Raw genomic sequence first — 21,673 nt, forward strand, 5'->3', positions numbered from 1 at the left:
CGCGTTATCAAACGGTGTACGGAAACATTGACGACGATTCGGAAGCCTCAAGCCGATCGTCGGAGTCGAACTGACGACCGGAAATTGCGTGGTAAGATTTTGAAGACGATTAAGAGGAATCCTAATCTGTCGGACCGTGATTTGGCCAGAAAATTCGGTGCTGCCCATAGTACCGTGAGGAGAACTCGACTCCGGGAAGGAATCAAGTCGTATCGAGCTAGCAAACAGCCAAATCGGACCATGAAACAAAATAGTGTGGTCAAAATTCGTGCTCGGAAACTATATGACCAGGTGCTGACCAAGTTCAACGGGTGTCTTCTGATGGACGATGAAACCTGTGTCAAGGCTGACTTCGGGCAAATCCCAGGTCAAAAATTTTACTTGGCAACGGCCCGGGGGGATGTTCCAGCCAAATTTAAATTCGTTTTTTGCCGACAAATTTGCAAGAAAATTTTTGATTTGGCAGGGCATTTGCAGCTGCGGCAAAAAAACGAAAGTTTTCGTTACAAATAAGACAATGACATCGGAACTATACCAAAAAGAGTGTCTCCAAAAACGAATTTTGCCGTTCATTCGATCCCACGACCATCCTGTAATGTTTTGGCCAGATTTGGCAAGCTGTCATTACAGCAAAGCCGTTTAAGAATGGTATGCAGAGAAAGTGGTCCAGTTTGTTCCGAAAAACCGTAACCCACTCAACTGCCCCCAGTTCCGCCCTATTGAGAAATACTGATGAAGAGGAGACTCAAGAAATACAATCATGAAGAGGAGACTCAAGGCAAAGGGAAACGTTGTCAAAGACATCAATCAGATGACGACCTGGTGGAATAAGATAGCTAAAACGATGGACGAAGAAGGTGTGCGCCGCCTACTGAGCCGTGTTACAGGAAAAATTCGAGAATTCCTTCAAGTAACGAATCCGTAGAAACTTAAGAACTCAAAGCTGAGGGCAATCAGTTCACAGTTCACATTGCTGTTGTTGATCATTTAGTAACTTTATATGGCCACGTTTTGATTGTTTAGATTAGCGTTGTTGTTAAATCGATTGATGATCAAAATTTAAAACCTGCTCATCAATGCAATTGGGTACAAACTTTTTAAATATTTTCTCTTTCTTGCTCGATACTATAAATAAAGAAGCCGTGCTTCAATCCGACTTCAAAGCAATTGATAAGACATGGTAAAATTTTTAGAAATCATGTCCTGCTATATCCGAGCAATCAATGAGAGCTGCTGGTGGGGTTCATTTTAGTGCCATTTCCAGTCAACTGCTTACGATCATGTTCATGTTCATGTTCATGTTCATGTTCATGTTCATGTTCATGTTCATGTTCATGTTCATGTTCATGTTCATGTTCATGTTCATGTTCATGTTCATGTTCATGTTCATGTTCATGTTCATGTTCATGTTCATGTTCATGTTCATGTTCATGTTCATGTTCATGTTCATGTTCATGTTCATGTTCATGTTCATGTTCATGTTCATGTTCATGTTCATGTTCATGTTCATGTTCATGTTCATGTTCATGTTCATGCGAATAATTTTCAATCTTGAAATCTTGCACTCGCTCGTGGATTTACTAAAACTTATATCATCAATAAAAAAATATAAACTAAAATTTAGGTAAACTTGTATACTCAATATAAATTGAAATGTTCAATTTTATCGAGAAGTTTAAAAAATTTCCGAAATAGATCACATACTAAATAGACATATTTTAGAAGAAGGGAATGACGATTCCGTAGAAACTCAAGAATTCAAGTCTGAGGGCAATCAGTTCACAGTTCACATCGCTGTTGCTGATCATTTAGTAACTTTATATGGCCTCGTTTTAGTTGTTTACATTAGCGTTGTTGTTAAATCGATTGATGATCAAAATTCAAAATCTGCTCATTGATGCAATTGGGTACAAACACAGTCACAGTCACAGTCACAGTCACAGTCACAGTCACAGTCACAGTCACAGTCACAGTCACAGTCACAGTCACAGTCACAGTCACAGTCACAGTCACAGTCACAGCATTGCACTGATTGGTAATCTTTAATCAAAATAAAAATTTTATATTGACTTAGGACTACGTCTTTTTTTTGTTTTAAACGCAATTCATTTTGAATTAGACTGGTGAAAATACGGACAAGAACAAATCATTGAGTAGATGAGAATGTTTTGAATCCTAAGCACAAGTAAAAATAATTTCGAAGTTACTATTATTCTTAAAGTACATTTTCAGAAAAAATGAAACTTATTCATGACGTAAATCCAAGCATGCCATATTTTCTTTGGATATGACAGAATATTACATTTATTAACATGTAAAGTTGAATTTTCTGTCTGTGTCGATGTCAAAGTCAGCAAGATGAGCTGCAATTATATTTTGGTTTATTTTATTAGAAAAATCTACACAAAGATATACGAACGTTTCACAATCAACGCCCGCGAAATGTAGGCTAATGTTCCGCTCACCAAAAAGGTTAAGAGAATTCAGAGTGCAAAAATCGTAACCCTACCAACGATAGAAGCTAATGATTGCAAGTGAACGGCCTCCATTATTCGACGCACTTTAACAACAACAACAACAACAAAAATTCCTCCAGCGTCGTCATGATTTCCAACGCGCCTGATGACGAAAACCCCTTGAGCCAACAATCCCCGGACGACTCTATTCCAATTCTAAACCCATTATTCCGCCGACCCGCAAAACCTGTTCTCCCTCGCAATTACCACCGGCGTCGGGGGCGTCCGTTCGAGCAGCATTTTGCCCCACTGACATTTAACGGGGCTCCGAGCGCTCCGACGGAGCAGGCTGTGACTTATGAGCATTCTCCTCCGGTTTCCAGCGGACGGCCTTCTGTCTAAGCACCGAGGCTAGAATTGCCAAGATGACATTTTGTCGAACGAAACTCTCGAACTGGAAGCCCCCTGCTCATTCGTTGACTTTTGTTAGAATCTTAACGGTGGAGAGCGAGCGTCGGAAACAAATGGATTCGAAATACACAAACCTCAAAACTGGGTTCGTCGACGGCTGTGCTCATGACGATTCTGTCGAGGTGGAGCCTTTTGTTTTCGGAACCTTCGGCAGCCGATTCCATTTTGCATAATCGGTTGAAGGTTGCCGGAGATGTTCGTTCGGTGGTGGCATTTAGATTCGGCGGTGACGGTGATGGATTCCACGGGGTAAGGCTCCGGTGACCTCACTTTTAAATTAACTTGATTCCAAAACGACGAAGATGTTACGACATCTTCGCCGAATCGGGGGCCGTGCTTTACGAATACCAAGTTGAGTGAGTTTCATGATAGGAAGAAAGCGGATTCAGTTTTTCTTTCTGTGTTTGAAAAAGATGAACGAGCGCTCGATTGTATTGACTTGGCATGCCGGAATTCCGGAAAGAAAGTCTCGTGCAACCAAGCTACCGACTTAAAACATGTGGAATCTCATAAATCATTTAACTTTCCACCCGGCGAACGACCAAAATTAGGTTAAAGCCGGGTATAAATAAACGATATAAAAAAAAAAAAATTTAACTTTCCATCTTGTAGTGCGATCAGTCCGGTGCTCGGTCGAATGAAATTTTCTTCAATGCCACGGCAACACTTTCTTGGATGGGCTACTACGATCCGGACACTGAAATGTTTCATGACAGCCGTGCCAAGTTTCGGTTTACTTATTATCGGTAACAGCTTGTTCTACGAAAAAAAGGGGGGGGGGGGGCAAGCGATGGACATATTGGATAAATATTCAACAGAAATCAAAGGTCCTCGTCTTGAACCGATGTCGTAATTGACACTTCAGCAAACAATTCCCACCAGATGCTAGTTTCTCAATCCGTCATAAAACTGCGATTAACGAGTCTTCTGACAGGGTGACGAAAAGTTGCGATCTGGGTACTGACGAACTATCATCTATCTGGCCGTTGTTAGTGTAATCCGATGCCATCTGGTGAGTTAGCAAGCAACCGTCAACCATCCATCAGCAGCAGCCCCGGAGACGTAAAGGGCAAAAAGATCGCTGACTGTAATAATAATCGTCAATCAGCGAAGCTGACTGCGCACCGGCAGATGCTAATCTAGCTGGAAACCTTTTGCATCGAAAAGTAAAAGTAATTTTGCTCCACACAATTTACGAAAGTCAGCTAGAATCCGGCACAGTCAACTACAACGGTTAGCGATTGGATGGAAGGTTATTTTTTTGTCGCTATTTGAAATTGTGAAAAATTATGTTCAGTCAATTTATACAATTCAAATCAGTTAATCGAGATCAGCAAATTTATGTTTGTAATGTAAATGTGCACCTGATTTCCTTTGATATGGTTGGATTAATTTCTGTAAACTTCGATTCAAATGAAAGGTCTCGTCCTCTCATAGCCTGCTATTGAATTTTATCCGGATCGGACTTTCAGTTTCAGAGTAACTGGGAAAAATATGCTTATAACGACTTTCTCATAGAAAGCACAACATATTTCTATAAACGTAGCTGTATAGGAAAGTTCCTATAGTCCCATACCCAATCAGAAGTAATTACCAAAATTGTTAGCTTTTTATGTCGTTGATTCAGGCCTGGCTTTAACTATTATGGTTGTTCGCCGATTTTACTGCTTCAGCTGAACCGTTCTCTCACATTTGGTGAGGCAAAGTTTCCTGAAGTTTGGAAACAATCCTACATGTTTCCTGTGTTCAAAATTCGAGAAGGACGAAATATTCTGCAGTATCGTGGAATTACGAACCTTTCGATAGGAAATGCAAAAATTATTCTTCATCGAAGCTCTAGCTACATTTCAACAGAGCAGCATGGATTCATGCCTGGACGTTCCGTTTTAAACAATTGACTGCAATTCATGTCAACATGTATCAACCACAGGGAACATAAACATCGCAGGTGGATGTTATATACGTCATGAATTGAAGCTTCACACAACTACTTGACTACGGTCTTACCTTACCGATAGAATTATTCTTGTGAAATTGGATTCTTGCGAATCATCCGCATTTACAAATGTATCAGGAGTTCCATAGGGTAGTAATCTGGGTCCCCTGTTTTTCAGACTTTTTTTCAACGATATAGATATAGAAATAGGAAAGAGTTAAGAAAAGATTCATACGATTAGCTCCCTGGAATTTACCATGGTGCTACTAAATCTTGAACCATTGGAACGTGATCGTATTCAACAAGCTTTAACAGACGCTAAAGTTCTATGTATGGTGAATTTGATGCACATGAACTGCTATCCTGCTTGGATCTTTAAGTCGCGAGAGGAACTCGAAATGTCATTGTCGTCATTGCAATGCTATACAAAGACTACAATTTCTTATGTCACGATTACGCATAAATTTTAGCGTATTGGAAATGGCATTTGTGATATTGGACATTCAGACTTTAATGATCGACAATACTAAATAGATAAATGAATAAATAAAAAAATAATAAATAAATAAATAAATAAATAAATAAATAAATAAATAAATAAATAAATGAATAAATAAATAAATACATAAATAAATAAATAAATAAATAAATAAATAAATAAATAAATAAATAAGTGTATGAGTTTAAATGTATTAATGAAAGGATAAATAAATATATAATTATTAGAATGAACAATTGGAAAAAATAGTTTACAAAGAGATAAGTTAAGAAATAAAAAATCAAATAAATTACTAAGTAAATGAATGAATAAATAATCCGTAAATAAATAAAAAATAAATAAATCGTTGAATAAATAAATGAACGGAATAGGTAAATAAACTAATAGCTAAATAAACAAATAATTAAGTGAATGAATGAAAGAAAAATTCATTGACAAATAAATAAATAAAAGAAGAAATATATAAATAAACAATTAAATAAATAAATAAATTAATTATTAAATAAATGAAAAAATTTATAAATAAATAAATTCTAGGATATTTATGTCTATTATCTATTGATGTGTGTATGAACTTTAAAGAATTGATACGACAGTTATGTATAGACTAGGCATAAATTTTACCGTATTGGAAATGGTATTTTTGATATTGGACATTCAAACATTAATGATCGACAATACTAAATGGATAAATGAATAAATAAAAAAAACACGAATGAATAAATATAGATAAAAAAAGTAAAAAAATTAAGAAATAAAGAAATCAAGTAATAAAGAAATAAAGAAATAAAGAAATAAAGATATAAAGAAATAAAGAAATAAAGAAATAAAGAAATAAAGAAATAAAGAAATAAAGAAATAAAGAAATAAAGATATAAAGAAATAAAGAAATAAAGAAATAAAGAAATAAAGAAATAAAGAAATAAAGAAATAAAGAAATAAAGAAATAAAGAAATAAAGAAATAAAGAAATAAAGAAATAAAGAAATAAAGAAATAAAGAAATAAAGAAATAAAGAAATAAAGAAATAAAGAAATAAAGAAATAAAGAAATAAAGAAATAAAGAAATGAAGAAATAAAGAAATAAAGAAATAAAGAAATATAGAAATAAAGAAATAAAGAAATAAAGAAATAAAGAAATAAAGAAATAAAGAAATAAAGAAATAAAGGAATAAAGAAATAAAGAAATAAAGAAATAAAGAAATAAAGAAATAATGAAATAATGAAATAATGAAATAAAGAAATAAAGAAATAAGGAAATAAAGAAATAAAGAAATAAAGAAATAAAGAAATAAAAAAATAAAGAAATAAAGAAATAAAGAAATAAAGAAATAAAGAAATAAAGATATAAAGAAATAAAGAAATAAAGAAATAAAGAAATAAGGAAATAAAGAAATAAAGAAATAAAGAAATAAAGAAATAAAGAAATAAAGAAATAAAGAAATAAAGAAATAAAGAAATAAAGAAATAAAGAAATAAAGAAATAAAGAAATAAAGAAATAAAGAAATAAAGAAATAAAGAAATAAAGAAATAAAGAAATAAAGAAATAAAGAAATAAAGAAATAAAGAAATAAAGAAATAAAGAAATAAAGAAATAAAGAAATAAAGAAATAAAGAAATAAAGAAATAAAGGAATAAAGAAATAAAGAAATAAAGAAATAAAGAAATAAAGAAATAAAGAAATAAAGAAATAAAGAAATAAAGAAATAAAGAAATAAAGAAATAAAGAAGTAAAGAAATAAAGAAATAAAGAAATAAAGAAATAAAGAAATAAAGAAATAAAGAAATAAAGAAATAAAGAAATAAAGAAATAAAGAAATAAAGAAATAAAGAAATAAAGAAATAAAGAAATAAAGAAATAAAGAAATAAAGAAATAAAGAAATAAAGAAATAAAGAAATAAAGAAATAAAGAAATAAAGAAATAAAGAAATAAAGAAATAAAGAAATAAAGAAATAAAGAAATAAAGAAATAAAGAAATAAAGAAATACAGAAATAAAGAAATAAAGAAATAAAGAAATAAAGAAATAAAGAAATAAAGAAATAAAGAAATAAAGAAATAAAGAAATAAAGAAATAAAGAAATAAAGAAATAAAGGAATAAAGAAATAAAGAAATAAAGAAATAAAGAAATAAAGAAATAAAGAAATAAAGAAATAAAGAAATAAAGAAATAAAGAAATAAACAAATAAAGAAATAAAGAAATAAAGAAATAAAGAAATAAAGAAACAAAAAAATAAAGAAATAAGGAAATAAAGAAATAAAGAAATAAAGAAATAAAGAAATAAAGAAATAAAGAAATAAAGAAATAAAAAAATAAAGAAATAAAGAAATAAAGGAATAAAGAAATAAAGAAATAAAGAAAAAAAGAAATGAAGAAATAAAGAAATAAAGAAATAAATATATAAAGAAATAAAGAAATAAAGAAATAAAGAAATAAAAAAATAAAGAAATAAAGAAAAAAAGAAATAAAGAAATAAAGAAATAAAGAAATAAAGAAATAAAGCAATAAAGCAATAAAGAAATAAAGAAATAAAGAAATAAAGAAATAAAGAAATAAAGAAATAAAGAAATAAAGAAATAAAGAAATAAAGAAATAAAGAAATAAAGAAATAAAGAAATAAAGAAATAAAGAAATAAAGAAATAAAGAAATAAAGAAATAAAGAAATAAAGAAATAAAGAAATAAAGAAATATAGAAATAAAGAAATAAAGAAATAAAGAAATAAAGAAATAAAGAAATAAAGAAATAAAGAAATAAAGAAATAAAGAAATAAAGAAATAAAGAAATAAAGAAATAAGGAAATAAAGAAATAAAGAAATAAAGAAATAATGAAATAATGAAATAATGAAATAATGAAATAAAGAAATAAAGAAATAGGGAAATAAAGAAATAAAGAAATAAAGAAATAAAGAAATAAAAAAATCAAGAAATAAAGAAATAAAGAAATAAAGAAATAAAGAAATAAAGAAATAAAGAAATAAAGAAATAAAGAAATAATGAAATAAAGAAATAAAGAAATAAAGAAATAAAGAAATAAAGAAATAAAGAAATAAAGAAATAAAGAAATAAAGAAATAAAGAAATAAAGAAATAAAGAAATAAAGAAATAAAGAAATAAAGAAATAAAGAAATAAAGAAATAAAGAAATAAAGAAATAAAGAAATAAAGAAATAAAGAAATAAAGAAATAAAGAAATAAAGAAATAAAGAAATAAAGAAATAAAGAAATAAAGAAATAAAGAAATAAAGAAATAAAGAAATAAAGAAATAAAGAAATAAAGAAATAAAGAAATAAAGAAATAAAGAAATATAAAAACAAAGAAAATAAAGAAATAAAGAAATAAAGAAATAAAGAAATAAAGAAATAAAGAAATAAAGAAATAAAGAAATAAAGAAATAAAGAAATAAAGAAATAAAGAAATAAAGAAATAAAGAAATAAAGAAATAAAGAAATAAAGAAATAAAGAAATAAAGAAATAAAGAAATAAAGAAATAAAGAAATAAAGAAATAAAGAAATAAAGAAATAAAGAAATAAAGAAATAAAGAAATAAAGAAATAAAGAAATAAAGAAATAAAGAAATAAAGAAATAAAGAAATAAAGAAATAAAGAAATAAAGAAATAAAGAAATAAAGAAATAAAGAAATAAAGAAATAAAGAAATAAAGAAATAAAGAAATAAAGAAATAAAGAAATAAAGAAATAAAGAAATAAAGAAATAAAGAAATAAAGAAATAAAGAAATAAAGAAATAAAGAAATAAAGAAATAAAGAAATAAAGAAATAAAGAAATAAAGAAATAAAGAAATAAAGAAATAAAGAAATAAAGAAATAAAGAAATAAAGAAATAAAGAAATAAAGAAATAAAGAAATAAAGAAATAAAGAAATAAAGAAATAAAGAAATAAAGAAATAAAGAAATAAAGAAATAAAGAAATAAAGAAATAAAGAAATAAAGAAATAAAGAAATAAAGAAATAAAGAAATAAAGAAATAAAGAAATAAAGAAATAAAGAAATAAAGAAATAAAGAAATAAAGAAATAAAGAAATAAAGAAATAAAGAAATAAAGAAATAAAGAAATAAAGAAATAAAGAAATAAAGAAATAAAGAAATAAAGAAATAAAGAAATAAAGAAATAAAGAAATAAAGAAATAAAGAAATAAAGAAATAAAGAAATAAAGAAATAAAGAAATAAAAAAATAAAGAAATAAAGAAACAAAGATATAAAGAAATAACAAAATAAAGAAATAAAGAAATAAAGAAATAAAGAAATAAAGAAATAAAGAAATAAAGAAATAAAGAAATAAAGAAATAAAGAAATAAAGAAATAAAGAAATAAAAAAATAAAGAAATAAAGAAACAAAGATATAAAGAAATAACAAAATAAAGAAATAAAGAAATAAAGAAATAAAGAAATAAAGAAATAAAGAAATAAAGAAATAAAGAAATAAAGAAATAAAGAAATAAAGAAATAAAGAAATAAAGAAATAAAGAAATAAAGAAATAAAGAAATAAAGAAATAAAGAAATAAAGAAATAAAGAAATAAAGAAATAAAGAAATAAAGAAATACAGAAATAAAGAAATAAAGATATAAAGAAATAAAGAAATAAAGAAATAAAGAAATAAAGAAATAAAGAAATAAAGAAATAAAGAAATAAAGAAATAAAGAAATAAAGAAATAAAGAAATATAGAAATAAAGAAATAAAGAAATAAAGAAATAAAGAAATAAAGAAATAAAGAAATAAAGAAATAAAGAAATAAAGAAATAAAGAAATAAAGAAATAAAGAAATAAAGAAATAAAGAAATAAAGAAATAAAGAAATAAAGAAATAAAGAAATAAAGAAATAAAGAAATAAAGAAATAAAGAAATAAAGAAATAAAGAAATAAAGAAATAAAGAAATAAAGAAATAAAGAAATAAAGAAATAAAGAAATAAAGAAATAAAGAAATAAAGAAATAAAGAAATAAAGAAATAAAGAAATAAAAAAATAAAGAAATAAAGAAATAAAGAAATAAAGAAATAAAGAAATAAAGAAATAAAGAAATAAAGAAATAAAGAAATAAAGAAATAAAGAAATAAAGAAATAAAGAAATAAAGAAATAAAGAAATAAAGAAATAAAGAAATAAAGAAATAAAGAAATAAAGAAATAAAGAAATAAAGAAATAAAGAAATAAAGAAATAAAGAAATAAAGAAATAAAGAAATAAAGAAATAAAGAAATAAAGAAATAAAGAAATAAAGAAATAAAGAAATAAAGAAATAAAGAAATAAAGAAATAAAGAAATAAAGAAATAAAGAAATAAAGAAATAAAGAAATAAAGAAATAAAGAAATAAAGAAATAAAGAAATAAAGAAATAAAGAAATAAAGAAATAAAGAAATAAAGAAATAAAGAAATAAAGAAATAAAGAAATAAAGAAATAAAGAAATAAAGAAATAAAGAAATAAAGAAATAAAGAAATAAAGAAATAAAGAAATAAAGAAATAAAGAAATAAAGAAATAAAGAAATAAAGAAATAAAGAAATAAAGAAATAAAGAAATAAAGAAATAAAGAAATAAAGAAATAAAGAAATAAAGAAATAAAGAAATAAAGAAATAAAGAAATAAAGAAATAGAGAAATAAAGAAATAAAGAAATAAAGAAATAAAGAAATAAAGAAATAAAGAAATAAAGAAATAAAGAAATAAAGAAATAAAGAAATAAAGGAATAAAGAAATAAAGAAATAAAGAAATAAAGAAATAAAGAAATAAAGAAATAAAGAAATAAAGAAATAAAGAAATAAAGAAATAAAGAAATAAAGAAATAAAGAAATAAAGAAATAAAGAAATAAAGAAATAAAGAAATAAAGAAATAAAGAAATAAAGAAATAAAGAAATAAAGAAATAAAGAAATAAAGAAATAAAGATATAAAGAAATAAAGAAATAAAGAAATAAAGAAATAAATAAATAAAGAAATATAGAAATAAAGAAATAAGAAATAAAGAAATAAAGAAATAAAGAAATAAAGAAATAAAGAAATAAAAAAATAAAGAAATAAAGAAATAAAGAAATAAAGGAATAAAGAAATAAAGAAATAGAGAAATAAAGAAATAAAAAAATAAAGAAATAAAGAAATAAATATATAAAGAAATAAAAAAATAAAGAAATAAAGAAATAAAGAAATAAAGAAATAAAGAAATAAAGAAATAAAGAAATAAAGAAATAAAGAAATAAAGAAATAAAGAAATAAAGAAATAAAGAAATAAAGAAATAAAGAAATAAAGAAATAAAGAAATAAAGAAATAAAGAAATAAAGAAATAAAGAAATAAAGAAATAAAGAAATAAAGAAATAAAGAAATAAAGAAATAAAGAAATAAAGAAATAAAGAAATAAAGAAATAAAGAAATAAAGAAATAAAGAAATAAAGAAATAAAGGAATAAAGAAATAAAGAAATAAAGGAATAAAGAAATAAAGAAATAAAGAAATAAAGAAATAAAGAAATAAAGAAATGAAGAAATAAAGAAATAAAGAAATAAAGAAATATAGAAATAAAGAAATAAAGAAATAAAGAAATAAAGAAATAAAGGAATAAAGAAATAAAGAAATAAAGAAATAAAGAAATAATGAAATAATGAAATAATGAAATAAAGAAATAAAGAAATAAGGAAATAAAGAAATAAAGAAATAAAGAAATAAAGAAATAAAGAAATAAAGAAATAAAAAAATAAAGAAATAAAGAAATAAAGAAATAAAGAAATAAAGAAATAAAGAAATAAAGAAATAAAGAAATAAAGATATAAAGAAATAAAGAAATAAAGAAATAAAGAAATAAAGAAATAAAGAAATAAAGAAATAAAGAAATAAAGAAATAAAGAAATAAAGAAATAAAGAAATAAAGAAATAAAGAAATAAAGAAATAAAGAAATAAAGAAATATAAAAACAAAGAAAATAAAGAAATAAAAAAATAAAGAAATAAAAAAATAAAGAAGTAGAAATATAAAGAAATAAAAAACTAGAAAAAAATATTGAAGAAATAAAGATATGAGTGAATAAATAATTGAATAAATGAATAAATAAATGAACAAATTATTGAATAACGAAACGAATAACAAAATAAGCAAATTACCGAAATAAATAAATATACTAACAGATATATAAATAAATAAATAAATAATTACATATAGAAACAAATAAACAAATAAATGAATGAATGAATAACTAAACATATTAACGAAATAAAGAAATAAAGCAGTAGAGCAATAAATATATAAATAAATAAATTAATGAATGAATAAGTAAAAAACGAAATAAATAAATGCATGATTGAAAAGATAAATAAATATATAAATAAATAATTGAATTAATAAATGAAAAAATGTTTATAAATAAAAAAACAGCTAAACCAATAAATAAAAACCTGTTTTAATTCACCTAGTGGTGTAATGATGCCTTTCTCATATGATGCCTTTCTCATATCATATCAATATCGGTTTGTTTGACCGTCTACTGATAAAAACTAGCAATTGGAAAAGATTTGAGGTCGATTTAAATAATTTTTTAAGGTTTTTCCCCATTTTCAGTGATGGTATACAATTTTTAACCCACTTTACCCTATATTTCCGGATCCGGAAGTCGGATCCGCATAAAATTCAGAAATTACGCATGGGACCACAGGACCTTTCGTTTGAACCTAAGTTTGTGAAAATCGGTCGCGCCATCTCTGGGAAAAGTTAAAACACATATTTTCTTTTTTTGCTCGTTTTACCCCATAACTTCCGAACCGGAAGTCGGATTGAAATAATATTCAGCAATTTTTTATGAGACCTAAACACCTTTCATTTGAATCTAAGTTTTCGAAATTCGGTTCAGCCAGCTCTAAGAAAAGTTAGTGTAATTATTTTCACAGTTTTTTGCACATTTTACCCCAGAATTCCGGAACCGGAAGTCGGATCCAAATAATATTCAAGAATTTTGTATGGGACCACAAGACCTTTCATTTGAATCTAAGTTTGTGAAAATCGGTTCAGCCATCTCCCAGAAAACTTAGTGCAAAAAAACGTTACATACACACATACGCACACACAAACATACACACACAGACATTTTGGGTACTCGACGAACTGAGTCGAATGGTATATTATACTCAGCCCTCCGGGCCTCGGTTCAAAAATCGGTTTTCACCGTGATTGCATAACCTCTATATGAGAAAGGCAAAACAGATAAATAAAACAGAATAAATAAATAAATAAATAAAAAAAATTTATAATAATTGAATAATAACTAGAAATTATGTAATATAGTATTTAATAAGGCCAGTGAGATATCTAAAATCAATTTATGCCTTATCCTAATATACTATATGAGTACTTCTGAAACGTGTATTACGAATTGGTGTCGAGTATCGATGTCTGTAGACATTCACGAAAACCAGAATGAAGACTTCCTATAATATGGGCATTTTCGGAACGTTTTAATATATATTGTTTTTGTTTTCACCAATACCGGGATGGTGGAGTAGTACTGTCAACAAACAATAGCAAGCAACATTTACCTACAGGCTAATCACAAAGTCCGTTTCAGGTGTCCATTTAAAAAAGTAGTACACTAAAGTAACGGTACTTCCATTAATCTTAGTTCCAGTACTCATTTCATATACTAAAACCATTGATTAAAGTGCGATCTGCTGGCTCTGTTCCTGGCCAATGACATAATCGGTAAGGTGGAAACAAGCTCAATCACCTCAAGTTTACGCTTTTTTGAACAGCAGTATTGCACAGTTGCGCTTGGTGCTCGGGCCAAGCAAAATACTGCGCTCCTGTTACTTCTGTAAATGGAATGCATGCTAACTGTCGTTTCATTGTGTTCTGGGTTCAGATTTTTTTGGATTTGTCATTCGGATCCTTAAGTTGGATTCGGATGAAAATCAATAGCTGTCTATTGGATCAAAAGTTTATTCATTTGAATAAAAGTTTCTGAAAATCAGTTCCGCGACCTCTGATCGCGTTTACAGTTTTTGGATACTATTTCCGGTACTTCAATTGTTTATTTATATCTGAAATCAGAATTTTTGGCCATCAACTGAAAACATTCTGATGTTCACGGCTATGTTAAAAGATTTTATTTGTTTTGACACCGTCGAGCATAGAAATACGCTAATGAAATTTTATTCTTTAATTCCGTAACCTTTCGGCCAGATCCTAATAAAATTTAAAACGTTTGACGGCAGCACAAGACATCTTTCAATTCAGGCACGTACCCAGGATTTCGTTTCGGCAGGGGCCCTAAGATATAAAATTATGTTACTGAGGATTGCTTATTTACATAACTTTCGGTGCGCCTTTTACCGGTGTTTTTTTAACTGACAAAGGAACTATCATTAATAAGTATTTAAATTAAATTTGTAACTGTGACCGAGAGAAGGTCATTGTGTTACATTTTGTCGTGAATACGACTTACTTTACTATGGGGTGCCTTTTCAAAATTTACCCTCTGAGAGAGTGATAAGTTTTTGATCGTGAATATCTCTTGTTGTATCTAAAGAATCAACATAATTTTTGCTACATGCCATCGGAAATATGATCACAATTTTATGATAAAATTTTCAGTTGTGGAACATAATCTCAAATAGTTCAAAATTAAACTTTTCTGAAATGTTTGGTATAAACGAGTATCAAAGAGGATAATTCATAAGGCGCGTTTGCCTTTCTCGTACTTTTAAATCTCATAGCTCAGTGATCTGTGAAAGGATTTATATAATCTAACTAACAATACAATCGAGATTTTTCAACTTGAACGTGTATAGCAACAGCATTGAAGTATTTCAATAGTACACTATTGAAAAACCTATCTCATTTGACCCATGTCAACACCAGCCAATCAGAACGCGTTCTGAGGAAGAGAACAAAATATCTGCTGCTGTACAACAAATCGTTCGAGAAAAATGTTCCGCACAGTGCTTAATATCGTAGTGAGTTCCACAATTTGGTCTCTCTGAAAGGCAGGAATGAATCCCGTATAGCATCCTGATAGTATCTTTCAATGAAATGCAAATCCAAAATGAAATAATCGACATTAAAATTCTATATGCTACTGTTTTCATAGCTGTTAGGACCGCGCATTAGTGAAAAAGCTACAAACGAAATCACGTAAAAATAAACCTTCTAACAAAAATTTGATCAGTTTGGATTCTATCGCCACTGCGAGCAGATGTATTGTGTGTCGTTTGCAAAGCTAGTTTCGCTTTCGACAAGAGCGATTACGTCACAGCTGCTAGTCGTTTGCATTGGTGAATAAACAACGAGAACAGGACAACAATGGAGAGCATCACACAAAATCAGCCGTTCTAATGGCTCTAAAAGTTTTCTAAAGTACTATTAGGATTTCTTCTTTGCAAATCGAAGGTAAATATCCTCAGTTTAGTGCAAATCTACAACAGTTTGATTGGATTTGTGCACTTTTCGCTATGTGAAATTCACAGTAATCGAGATCAAGTGAAGCCTTCTTTGTTTTTTCGAGAGATGTAAAAAAGGGAATGCTTGCATAATTCATACAATTGATCAACTAAGTGATATTCGGAAGTGTTAAGGACCATGTCAGTTGTTTTCGTATTCACGACATCCAGTTATGTCTCTGACATTACCCACCCGCCTTTTCTATAACGTTTACTGTCATGCCATTTCAGTCGCACATGTTTAAGATCTTCTAAATGTTCATTTCTAGAGCACAAAATTTCACAAGACTTGTGAGAGGTTTCGTGAAGTGGTCCTAGATAGCTTCCTTACTCCGATTCGTGGAGAACGGAAATTATGTTCTAAATTTGTAGACAATATCAGGTCCCGGAAGTAGCGGTCTAAAATTCCAAAACGAAACTCACATTGATTTCTCAGATATGACTGAGTTCGAAGGTGGATGGGCAAGTAACTGGAGCCCTAAACCGTTGATTATAACGTTGCTCACGTACTTCATGTAAGGCCATTTCACAGCGATTGAGATAATCCTCCAAAAGTATACCATGGCAATCCCAGAAACCCAGACTTCCATGCACTTAGGGTTGCTTCGAAGTACGACTTCAGTCCATTGTCGAGTAATCATTTTGTTCTCTAGCGTATAATAATGAATCCAGCCAAACATGTACTCGAAGTGGACTTGCGTTCGTATTTTTAGTCATAAATAAGTATATGCGGGATCTAGTGGCAGGATAACTTTCTCATTTGCAGAATCTTGCCCAACTATGGTAAGCTCGCGCAGTTTCTCTTTCCGGTCATCCAGTACGTGACTGTCTTTCATATGGAACTGATTTTTTTGAAAACCTGTCCGGTCGATTGAGAAATAATGGAGTTTATTTGAAAAGATCCGTTTGTCTAACTGATAATAAGTAAAAGTAATAGTTTGTAAAAAAAACAAAGGCAATCTTTTTTTCAGTAACTATTTCACTAATGATTTTAAAATTGTTCTGAAAAAAAGTCGGTAATAATTCTTCGAGACTGTCTTTACAAGAACCGAATTATTGAAACTCTTCGATGTTTAATAATGAAGATTCCGAATCAGCAGAAATGAAACGAATTATTAAACTTTCTTGATGTATCCCTAAGAATGGCATTTCCCGAATGGCGATTTGATTTCCGCTGTTATGATTAGTAACAAACTGCCAAAAAACAGTCTTGTTTCGTTCCACGCACAAGATAAAAATATTGAAGGCAGCTCAATTGTTTTTATTCGTTCAGTTCAACAGTGAGATTCTATTCAATATTTCTGGAAAAATTTCATCATAGATTTTCGCAAGATGTTTTTTTGTGGCATCGAAGCAAGTTTGATGTTGTTACAATACATCATTTCCCTTCAAAATTTACAGGCCACTTTTCATAAAAGTCTAAATACTAGCAAATGTTATAACAAAATTGCTATCATTTTATTGTTTTGACGGGAAGGTGATTAATTCGTTGTGACAACTACCTTACGTAATTCCAACATTTGATAGTGGTGTTAGCCCTCGAGCAGTGGTGGCAGAACTTTACATGATTTTAAACTTCCAAAGTGATTGGTGATTATCACCTTAGGGGCTGTCCACAAAAGACGTCACGCCGCAAGGGGTAGGGGGTATTTCATAAAGCGTGACCTTTTGTGACAGGGGGAAAGGGGGGGGGGGAGGTTCTTGGAATGTGACGTCCAATATTTTCAATGAGCGCATTTTTGAAATACCTAATTATATTACTGCTTTGCCCTATTTCCTGAAAAAATCTCCACAATTAACGTTTACATTCTATAGGAAAACGTGTATTTGTTGATGTAAAAGATTCTTCTTGTAAATTCGGAAATAAGTGATGTAGGAAATCATTTCTGTTGTGATCAGTAAAAGTGCACGGAGGAGCGAGTAAATTAGCGAAATTAATAAGTTTTGCCTAATATGAGTAAAAAACAGAAAGATGCCTTCAAACGGTTTAACTTAAGTTATGCACTGACAATTTTTTCAGTAATTTGATTTGCTAGCATTGATAATAGTTTATCATAACAATTTCTCTTATCTGATTCTGATGCAGTTTATTCAATTGTACTCCATTTGAAAAAGGGCAGGAGATCAACGATTTCAGACGTAGATCATGTCATGTCTTATCTTGATCATATGTGATTTTCCTCCACCAACATCAAAGCTTATCGAATCATCCAATGATTGAACTTACATAAATCAAGAATCATTTTAGCTCAAAATTACTACCCATTGCGTGACGAAAGATCAGTACCGATATTGATCGATGTGATTTAAAATTCACTGATCAACTGATCTTGAAAAGATTCTTCGGCAGTGATCTCTTTTGATGAGGTTTTGGTCTTTATTTTCTCAGCCCTGTATGCTACACTAAGGAAATATTATTCTTTACACAAAACAATAATATATCTGTGCACCCCTAGGAGGAATAAAACAGATGATTTAAATGTTTCATCAATTCCAACCAAATACTTTTGTTAATTTATATAATTGATATTAATAAAATAATTCCGATGATTTTTGTAGTTTTAGGGATATTTTTGAATCTAATGACAGCATGTAATCAATCGATTTTTCCCTCATATTTGTATGGTTTGTCATACATATTGAGTGTGTATTGAGTTGAATTTTATTTATTTTGAATTCGTGACATGTGACATAGGGCGGGTGGGGGGTCTTTACTTCTGTGACAATTTGTGACAAAGGGGGGATGGGGAGTCAAAAATCTTCAAAAAAAGCGTGACGTCTTTTATGGACAGCCCCTTACGTGATTCCACTCCAGAGTGATTCCTTAATGCTATCCGTCACTAGTGGATTTAATTTTGATCTGGAATCGTTCCAGCAGTGCTTGGTTGTGCGACTCCAAGTGGTGCAAATCAAAGTCATGGCCTGCTACGGTTTATGAACTTTTGTGTTAAAATATTTGCTATCGAGAACAAATTCATGACCTTTGCTATAGTCCTATTGATGAAGTGAATCTGTCTAATCTGAACTAACTTATGAAATTTTTGATTCTGAAATATGACTGAAATATTAACTTATGAAATTTTTGATTCTGAAAAATACAGAATCACGTTTGAAGACCATATTGTGGTCTTCAATTCAAAAAATTAAAACAAAATTTTCTGGGTAAAAATGAAACAGGCTTTGCCAGCTAATAACAGAAATTAATCTTCCACTTGAGCCTGTTAAGCCGTGGGTAAGTCCTCAAATTTTGTATTAATTGCCACAGATTCATCAGGACACTAATGCTAACGACCACGTTCGGATCGAATGAGACGATTGTAGCTCACAGTAGCCAACCTTCGGAGAGCGCTGCATCGTCAGAAGATAGAAAGAAAAAAAACGCGACGCAACCTGGAACATAACTCATCAACACTTTGCGGATTGCGTTAGCTTCGAAATTTTCGCAATCCGACGAACCACTAAACCAGAAACCAGCACCAAGCACGCAGCAGCTTCGAAATCCGGGGTGAGAAAAATTGCACCGGGGTGATGATAGCGACCGTAAACAGCCATAGGCCAGCCATAGGTCTGGTTTTGCAAGTCGATTAATCTCAATCTTGCACTGCATCGGATGACGACGCCGACGATGCTCTCCGGGAGAAGATGCAACCGTGGATTCATCAGTGGATGCTGCAGCGCGACGACTACGACTACCAGATCACCTCGGTTTGGCGGCTTAGGCAGTGCTAATTATATTTGCTGTCATAAATTTGGCGAGTGTTAAATGGCATTTCTCAGGGCCGAAGATTGGGGTTTTTTTTTTCTAATTCGCTACTTCGCGTTCCGTTGCAGAGAGACGTCTGACGAAATTTCGAACAATCTCCCGTGAATTGAAGATCCACTCGAATGGCTGATGCTATTGACATTTACCGTACGGAATCGTGTTCATCGCGCGGAAACAATGTTGTGCCTCCATAAGAAGAGCCCGTCACAGCCGCACAGCTGTCCCTGAAAAAAAAAACGCAGAACTCATCTAAAGTAGTGAGGATGAAACGGTCGATCGGTTTCATCCGCAAAGTATCGGTAGTAAGCCGGTACCGTCGGTTTCACTTTCGTTACAAACGCAAGGAGCCTCCGAGTCGATCTGCGCTCCCCTGCGTCTTCTCGAGTACCCCTTTTGTTTCGCCTGCCCGACAACGAACGGCTCTGACAGTGACCGGACCGGTTGATTTCGCTTTCAATTATGCCGTAATTGCCCGTCTGTTTTTTTTCCTTGGTTTATTTTTCCTTGTCTTCTTCTTTATGGGGATGATATTTAAATCATCGTCTTGTGTGAACGGAGTGAAAAAAAACTATCAGTCTACTACTACAACTAGTGGGATGTCTCTTGAAATTAGCTACCACATTTTAAGACAGATCGGGCTATCGGTTTACGAAGGAACTGTGGAATGTACAATTTGTTATTAGGATAAGAATCTCATCTAATAGGTTAACATTAACTGCTCACAGTTAAAAACTCACAGAAAAAAAAACATAGTAGGCGATGTTCGCTTTCGAGTGATGAACGGGGGGAGGGGGTGTTGCACAGTTATGTCACACGTCTATTTCCACTTCCTCCGGCATACGAATGTCTCATAACGTTCGCATGTCTTGGACGCAGCAGGCCGTGCTACGGCGCATGATGACAGCAAACCATCAAACAAACAACCGTATCACATTCAATCGTATCACTACTTGACACATCCAAGTTTACTTTACTTTCGCAATTATCACCATTGATGGCGGATTCCGACACAACGTCCGCCTAATCGCCCTAATGATTAAACGGGCAGTGGCAAACACACAACTTACCTTATAGAGTTTCTCCTTCTGGTACCAGACGTCTTCCTCTTCCTCCTGGGCGATAAACGACGAGTCCAGATTTAGGTCGTCCCGCGAACGGGACAAAATTTTACGCCGTGACACCATCTCACGCGGTAGGGTGGCCTCGAGGGATCCCAAACTGAAAGCAAAACAAACCAAAGATTCGAATTAGATTTCTATTATTTAGATTATGATAATCGGTTGAACAGTTCCCATGCTATCACACTGCAATGGGACGCGTAATCAGATCAAAGACCCCGTGAGTTTTGGCCTTGACGGAGCACTGCCACTAATTGACACACCCGACAAGAATGCCACCACTGACTGGCTGCTGGTTTTCGCGTTCTGTGCCCCCATCCGGCTCAGAGTATCTAGAACAATCCGCTTAGTAATTAACTTATGGTGCCGTGCTTGGGAACACGTGGGAACTGACTCCATTCGACGACGACGACCAGACCACCCCAATGCCAATTGGCGCAATCCACCGTCCATTGTTGCGACTCGGTCGAGCCACGTCGTCAGTGCTCCAATTGAATTTTGAGTGCAAATGTTTGCCGCCGTCCGATTAAAAAAATATTAATCTCTTACGTTAAATTCATTAAGCGCAACAATTTCGCAAAATCCTGAGACAAACCACCGGAGTTGGTTGTATGTGACCATACGATACGGACCAGCAACGGTACGGACCCCGAGTTTGCTGGTTTGGTTTGGCAACAGTCACAGTCACAAACGAACCGCAGTATGTAGTGGTAGTAGGCCGGCCTAGAAGGAATGGCGAGGCACCGCTTGCTTAGAGAAACGAGTTCGTAGCGTGCGCCCGCCCCCTATCTGTCAGTGTTTTATGATCTTTACGTAATCGCTATGGTTTTGATTTAGCTTATTTAGCTTTACCTAGCCTGGTAAAGAAAAACTGGCTCTGAATACCTAAATTAGGCTATAATGGATTCCGAGGCACCGTACGGGCTGAGTGGGTTTTTTCACCGAACCGGAACTCTTTCCGATGCTTTTTTAGTATTTATGTAAACAGGAAATAAGA

At 30.4% G+C, this 21,673-nt stretch overlaps 1 protein-coding gene across 9 annotated transcripts in view; it reads right to left on the reverse strand.

Annotated features, from left to right (window-relative positions):
- Positions 1–21,673, reverse strand: part of LOC131438996 (uncharacterized) — a 515,523-nt gene that overhangs the window by 215,333 nt on the left and 278,517 nt on the right. For all 9 annotated transcript variants that reach the window (XM_058609452.1, XM_058609453.1, XM_058609455.1 and 6 more), the window contains one exon: positions 20,626–20,776. In XM_058609452.1, the coding sequence (XP_058465435.1) occupies positions 20,626–20,776 (151 nt within the window). The remainder of the gene's footprint in view (positions 1–20,625; positions 20,777–21,673) is intronic.

Source organism: Malaya genurostris, chromosome 3, assembly GCF_030247185.1.
Source record: "Malaya genurostris strain Urasoe2022 chromosome 3, Malgen_1.1, whole genome shotgun sequence".
Classification (NCBI taxonomy): Eukaryota; Metazoa; Arthropoda; class Insecta; order Diptera; family Culicidae; genus Malaya; species Malaya genurostris.